We start from the raw sequence: 11512 nt of genomic DNA, 5'->3' as shown, positions 1-11512 counted from the left end.
AGAAAAACAACCAGCACTTCAGTTCATGCATTTAAGTTCATGTATTTGATTCTGAAATTAGTAACACAACTCCAAAATTTTCAAATAACAGGGAAAAAAATGGCGGGGCAATTTCTAAATGTCCTCATAGAATCTCCAGGGGACTTCACAAAGTTTCTCATTTTTCACAAAATTCATTGTCAGGCAACAGTTTGTGAAATTTCCCAGAATACCTGTCATTGAAAAATTATTAGTTGCTGGTGATAGAATGGTCAAATCTGCAATACTGTTCAACGTTTGAGCAATTATAACATGCAATCATAGAAACAACTAGAGATGAAGCCAAACAGCTCAAACTGTTGTCGTTTTTTAAAATAAATAAATCATACATTACAGTAGAGAAGAACCTGCTTGAGAACCATTTGAGAACTCTCTCTCTTACCATAAAGGTATGCAAATTCATGTGGTAGGTACACTGTCCCTCTAGTTTCTATAATACAAATTCGTACGGATCCAACGTGGGAAAAGGAACTTTATTTATCTCTAATCCAAATGTGTTCCTGAAAACATACTTGGATGATTCTCAAGCATCCTTAATGATCAAATTCATTCCAAGGAATTTAGTTTCTTTTCGTATAATTTGGCCCGTCGGAGAGCATCCAAAGCTTCAGCTTGCTTCCCTGCACGTTTCAAATTTACTGCCTTTACCTTCTCTGTCTTGATCCGTTCTTCCATCTGATTTCTTTCCTGGCTATTTTTTTCACTCTTGGTAGGACTAACTTTTGCAGGCCCTGGTCTCTCTAAACTTTGTGATATAATACTGCTATCTTCAATTCCAATTGCTTTCAAGGCAGATAGAAGTTGAGGATCGAGAAGATCTTCAACAACTACATCATCTACTGGTTCTGCTATGTTGACAGAAGACTTTCCAGAATCATTAGAAGACATTTCATCCAACTGGGCTTCCAGAGCCTTCGCCAATTCAAACTCAGCTTCTGCTTCTTCCACCTGGCCTTCTCTTCGCAGCTTTAGGGCCTGACGTTTGTGGCTCAGTGACTCCTGTTGCAACTTAAATCGATCACGCCCAGACAGTGGTCTTGGAGAAAATTTTGGGGCACTGGGATCCTTTTGTTGAAAAGGGGGAGCATCTGACACAGATGTTGACCCATCATGGGTACCACTTACAGGCTCAAGGGTCTCGACCTCAAGACTCTTCTCCAACAGCTTTGCCTGCCGAAGTTCCTCTCGAGCCTCTGCCAATTTCCCTTCTCTCTTTAACGCAACTGCCTTCCTCTTACAAGCCAAAACTTCTTGTTGAAGGGCATTTTTGTTGTTCTGAGAAGCCAATCCCTGAGCAGAATCTGTTTTATCAACATGGGGCTTCTTGCCTGAATTAAATGTTTCTTCTCTCTTTCCAGTTCTAACATTTTCTGTGCTTCCAAGATCCATAGGCGCATGTATCATGGAACCCATATGAACATGGGGATCAGGAAAATGGAAAACATCAGAAATAGAATTGGCTTCTCTGTCCTTGCTTCTGAGATTTTCAAGCCCACTTCTCAAGGAGCCAACATGAACATGAGGCTCAGGCAGGCAGGATATATCAGAACCAAAATCGACTTTATCTTCAAATTTTCTGGCTGGTATTTGAGGACTACTCCAATCATCACCAGTAAGCAAATCCATCAGATTCATAGACTGATGAGGTGGAGGAAAGAACTCGGTGCCTTGATTTATTCTCGAGTTACTTAAGGATCCCATTTCATCCAATAGATCAAGCTCTCCTACAGATGGACGGTTGTCTTCATTGATCTCAAAAGGCACTGGATTGACAATATCAGGACTCCATGAGGGAGGAGCAGTTTTGTCACTTCCATTTCTTCCTAAACCAGTGAATGACTCGATAACTTTTTCATTAGGATCCACTGCTGCTGCTGCCTCCAATTTTTCAATCATTTCCACTGCGTTGTTCACATTATTCTGCTTTACATGGTTATTCAATGATCCAGTACTCTGATATTTTTTGTCTTCAGAAGCATCAGGGAAAAGCTCCTTCTTTGGAGCTTCCAGATCATCTATTTGGGACTCTAGTACCTTGGCCATTTTCAACAATTCCTCAGCTTCCTGATTTTCTCCATTATGCCTAAGGGAAAGGGCCTTTCTTTTCAAACCCAAGAGCTCTCTCTGGATTTCACCTTTGCTTCTTGGTCTGGCAGCTGAAATGCTGGAAGAGAGCAGAATTGTGGATGGATCAGTTGAATGCATCAAATGATCCAAAACTTGTTTAGATGGCTTTGCTTGCATGGTTACAACTTCAACTTCATCATCCTTCCACCCTAAATTCATTAGCAATGAGAGCAGGGATGGGTCATGCATATCTTTCTCTGCAATATCATCTACATCTCCTTCCTCTGCTGCACTGCTAACAGGTTTGACAATTTCATCCTTGGGCTTGTTAGACTCAATCTGAATTTCTTTCTTCGGTGTTTCCATCTCTGCAATCTGGGTCTCCAATGCTTTTGCTGCTATAAGCACTTCCTCTGCCTCGTCAATCTTACCTTCATGTCTTAAAGTAAGAGCCTTTCTTTTCAGGCCTAAAAGCTCTCTCTGTATTTCACCTTTGCTTCTTCTTGGTGTCCTCAATGAGATATTGGATGTAGACCGAGTGACTAAAGGATTGATTGTTTGAGTAGAAAGGTTATCACTTTCCTTAGGAGGGTTAAATGGAGAGTTTGCATGCTCATTGTCATCATCTTTCCAACCTAAGTTCCTTAAGAGTGAAAGGTATGCTGGGTCGTGCATATCTTGATCTGTTACATCCTCCTCCCCTTCTCTAATTGTTGGACTTCCAGAAATACTAGGATGTTCATTTTCCAAATCTGGGTTCCTACTCCCAACAGCCACCTGTTTCCCTTTGACATTTGAAGCATTGTCCATCTCTTCAAGCTGCTGTTCAAAAACCTTGCCTTTCTTCAACTCTTCCTCTGCCACATCCAATCTACCTTCCCTTTTCAAAGCAAGAGCCTTCTTTTTTATAGCCAAGAGCTCTTTCTGAATCATCAATCTACTTTTTGGTGCAGGTTTAGAACTCACATTGCTCTTTGCATTAGTATTTTGGGAAGGTGAACTTTTCATCATTCGTGTGGTATCATGTGCAATTAAGCTGCCCACTTCACCTCCCAAGCTTTCAAGGTCCCTCTCAAGCAACTTTGCCTTCTTTAGATGAGCCATAGCCTCTACAACATTGCCAGCTCGTTTGTGATTAAGTGCTTCTCTTTTCAGTGAAAGAATTTCACTTTGTAGAGTTTCCCTATCAATTGGGACAGACCGTGTAGCAGTGGTTTCCAAAGTATCAGAATCATCAGTCCAGCCTAATGATTTAAGCGTAGCAGCTAATTCTGGATCCACCAGATCCTCATCTGTCACTTCAAAATTACCATCAACATGGAGATCATCAGCTGTGCCCACAAGGTGATCAAAATCAAAACCATGACCCTGCTCATCCTCAGCAAATAGTTTGTCTTCTTGATCACTGTCCATGCTAGAGATTAAAGCAGATATCTCATCATCAGAATCTTCATTCACACCCAACAACTCCTGTTCTTCAAGCTGCTGTTCTAAAACTTTTGCTTTCTTCAATTCTTCCTTGGCTTCGGCAAGCTTTCCTTCACGTTTCAAAGCTAGCGCCTTTCTTTTAAGTTCAAAAACCTGGGTTTTGTCAATGCCACTGCTTCCCGTGTTCTTATTAGTTCTACCAGAGATTTCTCCAAGAAGAGAAGACAGTTCACCCTCCAAACTCATTTTCAACAGTTTTTTGTCTCTGTCATGGAGATCCATATCAGACCACCCTAGTTCTCTGAGTTCATCAGTAAAGCTGTCCTTTTCATTGACTTGAGCAAGGCGTTTACTTTTTCTGACAGATTCTTTGGGGCCATCTTCATTCTGAATCTCAACTGTGTTGCTAGAAGACAAAACCTTCCGACGATTTTTTCTAGTAGACAATTCCAAAGTATCAGCCTGCCTCTCAAGCTCCTTTCCTCTCTTAAAGGCTTTCAAGGCCTCCTCAGACTTCCCCTCAGCTTTCAAAATTTTATACCTCTTCTTTTCATCCAAAGCTTGTTGATGTAATTCCTCAGGGGTGGTTGATCCCACCTCACTATATACATGATTGCGCTCATCCATAGAATGACTTCTATGTATTTCTCCCCCATCTAGAGCATCAACTTGTTGAGTATTTGAGTAGGAAGCACAGCTACTTGCCCTTTGAATGCTAGAAAACATGTCAGTGTTCGACTGTCGTCCTGATGAAGAAGATTCCTTTCTATCATTGCCTAGAATCTCATTCAAAATTTCATCCTCGTTCTTTGGCATCATTCTTGAACTTCCTACACAAAAATCCATCTAGGTTTAGACAAAGGTACCATTTAAAAAGAAAATGCATTATATCTCACTGTGCACATATTCATGAACATCAGACAGTGTGCATTTGCATGTCCAAACATCATTTCATGAGCTAGAGAAATGAACTTCAACACAAACCAACAGATTTTCCAAAGTGATTATTAAGCCAGGGAAAGAACAAAGGGGACTAAAAGTAACCTTTCTACAAACTTGAGTAGCCAAACAACAATCCTTAGATATATTGAATGAATGAAGAACTAGAAGGACAGAGAATTTAGCAGTGATGCAATGAGTAAAACAGTACATAAATGAGCTATGTAATGCAAGAAACATCAATGATCATAATCAAAAACTAAAAAATACCTTTCCCAGCTCTATTCTTGTGTCCGTACCGCGTCTCAAAACGTGCAGCCTCTTCTAACTTTTTACAAGGATCACAAATACGCACAGAAGAATCACCTTGACCTCGCAAAACCATTCTTTGCTGAGTACAATTGCCACAAAACAAACCTCCACATCTTCGGCAATAATGCTGCAAATCCAATTACACATAATCAATATTTCATAAAGTCTAGGCAAGATAAAAACCCATATGGAAATCAACAGTCATCTCATTATAAAATCTGATAAACAAGCTTGCATGATACTAAGAACCAATAATAAACTTATTATAGATTTTTAACACACAAAATTAAATCAAAAGCTAAAACTTATGACAGTTGATATCTACAACAAGCACAAGTCTAATAATTATGAATAACTTCAACTTATGATCCAAATATTCCTAACTAAGCTATAAGTGATTATCATAACATAGAAATCAAAGAATGAACAAATCATGATCAAGCGATTATACAAGGAGAGAACTGAAAGAAGACATTTTGTGACATGGGTATTGAAGAAAAGATAAAAAAAAGATTGAAAAGGTTCAATTTTGACTTTAATAATAATTATAAAAAAAAAAACACCTTGCGATTGATGAAAGTGAACTGAGAAGAGCATCCCTGACAATGTGAAGCATCAGCTACCCAATCATTTCCTCTCAATGATGGCCTTGCTGGTAATCTAATCTTCTCCAACATCTCTCTTTAAGTATAAATACAAATACAGATCAATCTCCACCTCTTTTCCTTGTTAATAGCCAAGAAAACATTAAGGAAGAAACAGGTCAAAAGGGCTATCTGGGTCTTATTTATGTGCTGTTTTTGGGTGTTTGGTTGCGTGGTTGCTTCTGCGTTTGAAGCAACCACGACAACTCACTTGTTTGGTAATGCTCCTACAGCAGATTTCTACTAGTAGGGTCTACCGTTAATTGTGGCATAACCACAAGTTTGCAAGAAGCAGCAATTTGCTGCTTCTTGAGCTGGAAAACGCTTGAACAGTGGAGTTAGCTCCATTGTTCATGGGTTTTCTTTAATGAACAGTGGAGGTAGGTCCATTGTTCATGGGTTTTTTTCATGGATCCATTGTCCCGGCCGACCGGTCCGGTTCAACGTTAAAAATACATTGAACCGGGTCTGATCTAATAAAATAAAAAAAATATTTTTTATTTTTAATTGTGTTTTATTCAAAAAAAATAGTGTTAAACATTATTCAATGACACTACATAAATTAAACGGAGATCGCTTGATGACGTAATATTTGCAGAATTTGATCGCAATCCCAATTTTATTTCTAATTATATTTTACCTATATTGTTGTGCTCTTAAAAAATTTAATGCAACAATAAAAAATATTTTATATAAAGTATTATTTATTTCATGATATAATAGTAAATAGTTAAATCTACAATATTTAAATTAAAAACTATCAATATTAATATATATTTTTTAAAATTATTTTATAATCTCAATTTCAAAAGCATTCTTAATTAAACACATCAAACTACTTTTTCTTTAACCTCAATTTCAACCACAGTTTTAACCAAACACCTATTTTTTCAAACCAACCTCAATTAAAAGTACTTTTTTTAAAATAATTTTTTTCAAACCACAACCACAACAGCTACCGCAATACCAAACACACTCTAAGGCAAAAGAAAATTTAGGTTTAGGGTATTTTATGGTTCCCTTATAGCTTCCTCTAAATTCTTTTCAAAAATTTGTTCTTTGTCTTAATGAAAAAAAATTAATAATTTTAAAAATTAATATGCTAGAAGTTGATTTAATAAATTTTTTAAAAAATCTAAAAAATAACAAAAAAACAACAAAAACTAAAAAAAAAATACTTTCATAATATATTTATATTTTTTTAATATTTTCAGCGTTATCTTAAAAAAATTTAATTTTTAAAGATTTTTTAAAAGCGTTCCACTTCTAACACGTTAATTTTTAAAATCTTAATAATTTTTTAATTGAGACGACATTAATATTGTTTATTTTTAAAAAAATTTAAAACACAAAAAAAAAATAAATAAAATTAAAATTTATAAAAAAAAACCCGAAGTTGAGGACCAATGTATTTGAAAATAAAATAACTTTATTTATAAATATATGTCTACAACGCATGCAAAACAGAGAAATTTATTTGAAAAGAATTAAGGGTGAGCAATATAGAAAGTAAAATAGGAACCAGAAAAAACCCTGCAAGAAACCTAAATCTACCTTCTTCACACAGAAAAATGGCACCCCCTTGCTTTTGCTTTTAAATTTTCGGCTTCCTCTCCCAATCGATACTCACCTTTCTTCTTCCCCACAAACCATTTTTTAAAGCTTATGCTGACGAGGGAAATAGAGGGGCTCTGGTTTGGTTTTGGGAATGGCACGGGGAAACGGTGAAGGAGGGAAAAGTGAGGCTCTGGTTTTGGGAGATGATGGTGGGGATGGGGGATCAGCTGAGAGAGGGGACCGTGGGTTTGTGGTTGGCTGAAAAGGGAAGATGGGTCGGTCAGGAGAGGGAGAGCAGCAGCTGGGGCAGAAGAAAATTTAAGTTTAGGGTTTTTTTGTGGTTCTAATAGTTTTCTAAATTCTTTTTTAAATTTTCTTTTATTATGTGTGTTGTAGACATAAAGTGACTTTTTCTCTAAATATTTTGGTTTTCTTAACTTTTTTTTTTTAAAATTTTAATTTTTTTTTGTATTTTAAATTTTTTTAAAAAACAAATAATATTAATGTCGACTCAATTTTAAAAATTAATAATTTTAAAAATTAATATGTTAAAAGTTAATTTGATAAATTAAAAAAATATAAAAACAATAAAAACAAAAAAAATATGTTTATAATATATTTATATTATTTTTAGTATTTTCAACATTGTTTTAAAAAAAATTAATTTTCAAAAAATTTTTAAATATGATTGACCTTTAACACGTTAATTTTTAAAATAATTAATTTATTTTATTGAGTTAATATTAATATTACTTGTTTTTAAAAAAAAATTAAAATTTTTAAAAATAAATAAATTAAAAAATCAATATATTTAAGGATAAAATCACTTACTTATAAAAAAATATCCACAGCACACGAAAAAAAAAAGATTTTTAAAAAGAATTGAGGGGAAGCAATATGGGAAGTCAAAAAAGGATACCACAAAAACCCTAAAAAAAACCTAAATCTATCTTCTCTGCACAGAAAGCTGTCGCCCCTCCTATTGCTTTTGAATTTTCGGCTTCCTCTCCCAGCCGTTACTAAACTTTCTTCTTCCTCACAAACCAAAGAGCCCCTCACCGTTCTCTTCACCACTAGCCGCCTCACTCTCTCCTCCATCTGCCAAAAGCAAACCAAAAACTGGCCCCCGCTCCCAGCTTTTTCCCTTTTCTTCTTCTTCACCGAGCTTCCCCAATCTCTCAAAACCAGCCAAACCTCTTCCCGTCATCTTCCCCTCTCCCAGCTGACCCATCGGCCTCCCTCTCCTGGCAAACACCGACAGACCACCACTTGGCCTCTCTTCCCCATATCTGTCTTCCTCTCTTCTTCCTGTCTCGACCAAACCCAAACCAGTTCTCCAAGACCCGTACCAACCTCTCCCCGCTGACCGAACCAGGTCTCCATCTCAACCAGTCGCTGCCCAACACTCACTTCTTCTCCACACCAAAGCCTTCAAACACCGGCAGATCCATCACCTTCCTCGTTCAACCATTAGCTACCCAACCACCAGATCTGCCACCTACAGAAGAAGAAAAACAAAACGAACCGAGGAAGAGAGAAGGCAAAAAATTAAACAAATCTAAAAAGGATTAAAATCAACTGCTTGTGTTTTTTTTCTAGCGGCGGCGCGTGAAACCACGCGCCCCCACTGTTCCTGACACCCGGAAATTTCCATCATTGTTCCCGAGTTCAAGCAACTTTTTCCAATGATTTTTGACCTTTGGAAGGTCCATTTTGTAATTTTTACATGTTGGCTGGAATGTGTATTTAAATTATTGTTAGCATTTTAAATTTTTGTGACATTATAAACTTGTAATTATGGGTATGGGAGTAAATTATAATAAAAAGAGAATGTGTCTGTATTCTTTATGTATGTTTTTTAATGTTAAAATCGAAAATCCAAAAAAAAATTAAATGTTTTAGTTTGTATAAGGCTAGATCTTTCTAAAAAATATCAAAAATCATATCGTGTTTTACATGAAAATTCTAGAATATATTTTCGTATATAAAATATCAAAAATCATATCTAAAATATGTTTTTGTATATATTTTAGGATTTGATGAATTAATAACAAATTTATTAAAATTATAAGAATTTAATTTATATTTTAGAAAATACTAAAAATTATTTTTTTTTAATATTCAGACTTATATAGAAGAAGTGTTTTTGGTATTAAATAAAATGGTGCTTTCATTTATTTTTATAATGTTATAATAGTTAGATTATTTTTACATGATAAGATAAAGATTTTTTTATTTATTTTTACATCAATGTTAAAATCTAATAATAATCTACTTATTAAGGAGAACTTTTGCTTTTTAATAAGTCGTTAACAAGACATCCATCAAAACTTTTAAACTACATTTAAATCACAGAGCATCTTACTTCGAGTAGGGTGTTTTAGGGTGCTAATATATTTTTTAGCCATAACTAATTCTTTACTCTCAAATCTTTGACAAGACCAGTAAACTCGGATCTCCTAGTGACCCTGAACTAAATACTAGGTGGCAACTGTAAAAAACAAACGACAATTAACCTCAACACAGGCACGTGCAACAAACTCGTCGGGCCAAAACATAACCAAAGATGTTATAAAACTATAACCATACTACTAAATTAGCTTTCCTATTAACTCCCTACCTAACCAAGTGTTTCGCTACATTATTTTTTTATGTGAACTTATGTAAAATTCATAGAAGAAAGCATCCTACATGCATTTAAAATATCATTAAAATGTTAAAGCATCATGGTTGCATGATATTTCTGAATTAATCCAAGTATAGGCATTGTATAAATCAAACTCTACAATCCGTCTTTAAAAGAAGTGTAACAATAATCAATATCCAATTGAAGAGCTTTTGAAATATTAAAATCTCAATTACATTAGACTCCTTAATACTCGTAGAATATGAGAAAATACAAAGAAAACCATCCCCGTGATCTCTTAGTACACCACCAATTTCAGAAGGAACTAGTTTGTCATTTGCAGAGGTATCTACAGTTTATTTTAACTACCAGATACAAAGTCTCTCAAAAACCCAGTTTGATTTGAATTTATAACCAAATAAAAATTCTCGATTACCTCCTAGATCTCCCAAAACAAATAATTAATAGAATGATTTTGAAAATCAAAATCAAATCCCATTATACTTATAGACTTCAATCTCACTTCACACTCATTAAAAAAAAGTGATATATCTTTAATGTAATCTGAATTAGTTTTAGTTTTCTCCATGCCATAGGTATAATCATCTTTGTTTGTCCCTATTATATCTGATGTGAAAAGCACATCACCACCATCAAACTTGGTAAAGGGAGAAGTTTTCATGGTATGAATAACATCTAAAACCCTTCAATGTCTTCCCAGAAATAGTAACTTCATAGCTATTCCGGTTATGTGTAAAAATAATATCCTTTATGGAAGTTTTATTATGAGAAGTGCTAATTAAAATTTTTGCCTTAGATAAATTCTCAAAAGAACTTGTAAAATTATCCACACCAATCACTCAATCATGAAAAGCTATAATAGCTTGAAACTTTTCCTTTGTCCATGCCGATAAGAGTGAACTAGCAATCTCAATCCAATAAAAATAGTCAACAACATTATTTGATGTACTCCGAGGCTTGACATCATAAGAGAAACAACGACAAGATAGACTTCATGTAGCCTAAAGAGTATCTTATAGATCTAATGCCATTAAAAGTCAAAATAGCCCTTGATGCCCTAAGAAAACCTAGTTTGAGAAAAGATAAACCATAATTGGTTAAGTCTTTTGCCAAGGTAACATAATTCACTCCCTTCAAAATATCTCCAACCAAACTGCAATTTAGCCACTCTTTTGTATCATCTAAGAAAATTGCACACACATACCTTTGATCACAATTAAAATTTTCTTCGAAAACCTCTACATAAGTTTGTTTGTCTCTTAGTTTCAATGGAGCTGATTCTACAAGTGATATTGTAATAGGTTTTTCTAATGGCTTTGTCACTCTAACAGTCTTAGTAGGTTTTCTTTCCTTTTATCTCTCGAACTTGGCATCATTAGCATGAAGTTATATTATACTAAAAAACTCAAAATAATATGTATTGGGTCATTATAAAATATTGAAGGACCCGCGTGGGGTCCTGAAAAAAATCTCTAGTGAGTGTTGGGCTCGGGCCCATTAGAGATGAGAAATGGGTTCAAGCGCGTTGCCTGAACCCTAGCATGTTGGGATCGAGCGCGCTACCGAGCCTAAATCCACGGGACATGTAACGTTCACGCTGGGCGTACACCCTGCATAGACTCAGACTTCTTGCCCTAGCCTATGTCTTATAAAGAATTAGGCTTGGGCAGTAGCCTAGGCTTCTTGGGTGTTGGGCTCGGGCTACCATGCTCAATGGGCATTCTTGAAAAAATATCGACTAACATTATTTATCGATGATCCTTTATGCATTGAACACAATGAATAGTTTCAAAATAAAAGAAGGGAACAAATTGGACAGTTCAGCATACAAGAAGGGAACATAAATGGCTCCTTGGTTCAAACAAATTGGAAAGCTGAA

At 35.3% G+C, this 11512-nt stretch overlaps 1 protein-coding gene across 2 annotated transcripts; it reads right to left on the bottom strand.

Moving 5' to 3' along the window:
- Positions 1 to 316: 316 nt before the first annotated feature.
- On the bottom strand, positions 317 to 7335 carry LOC133698618 (uncharacterized). Of its 2 annotated transcripts, none has more exons than XM_062121611.1 (3): positions 6984 to 7335; positions 4744 to 4912; positions 317 to 4364 (listed from the first exon to the last, which is right to left on the bottom strand). In XM_062121611.1, exons 2-3 carry the CDS (start codon positions 4856 to 4858, stop codon positions 586 to 588), a joined length of 3894 nt encoding a protein of 1297 aa, XP_061977595.1. In that variant the 5' UTR covers positions 4859 to 4912; positions 6984 to 7335; the 3' UTR covers positions 317 to 585. The 2 variants fall into 2 exon arrangements, with proteins under 2 accessions (XP_061977595.1, XP_061977594.1); XM_062121610.1 differs by lacking the exon at positions 6984 to 7335 and adding an exon at positions 5349 to 5914.
- Positions 7336 to 11512: the final 4177 nt, after the last annotated feature.

The sequence above is a fragment of the Populus nigra genome, chromosome 7 (assembly GCF_951802175.1).
Source record: "Populus nigra chromosome 7, ddPopNigr1.1, whole genome shotgun sequence".
In the NCBI taxonomy this organism is placed as follows: domain Eukaryota; kingdom Viridiplantae; phylum Streptophyta; class Magnoliopsida; order Malpighiales; family Salicaceae; genus Populus; species Populus nigra.
Note: the sequence above shows the minus strand (reverse complement) of the source record. Positions and strands in the feature narration are given on the sequence as shown.

What these genes read in the sequence shown, in the direction of transcription:
- LOC133698618 (XM_062121610.1), bottom strand. Translation starts at nt 5,462, where the DNA reads ATGTTGGAGAAGATTAGATTACCAGCAAGGCCATCATTGAGAGGAAAT. An exon ending in TCACTTTCATCAATCGCAAG is followed by an intron (nt 4,913 to 5,348) that starts GTGTTTTTTTTT and finishes TTGGATTTGCAG; the next exon opens with CATTATTGCCGAAGATGTGG. An exon ending in CAAGAATAGAGCTGGGAAAG is followed by an intron (nt 4,365 to 4,743) that starts GTATTTTTTAGT and finishes ATTTTTGTGTAG; the next exon opens with GAAGTTCAAGAATGATGCCA.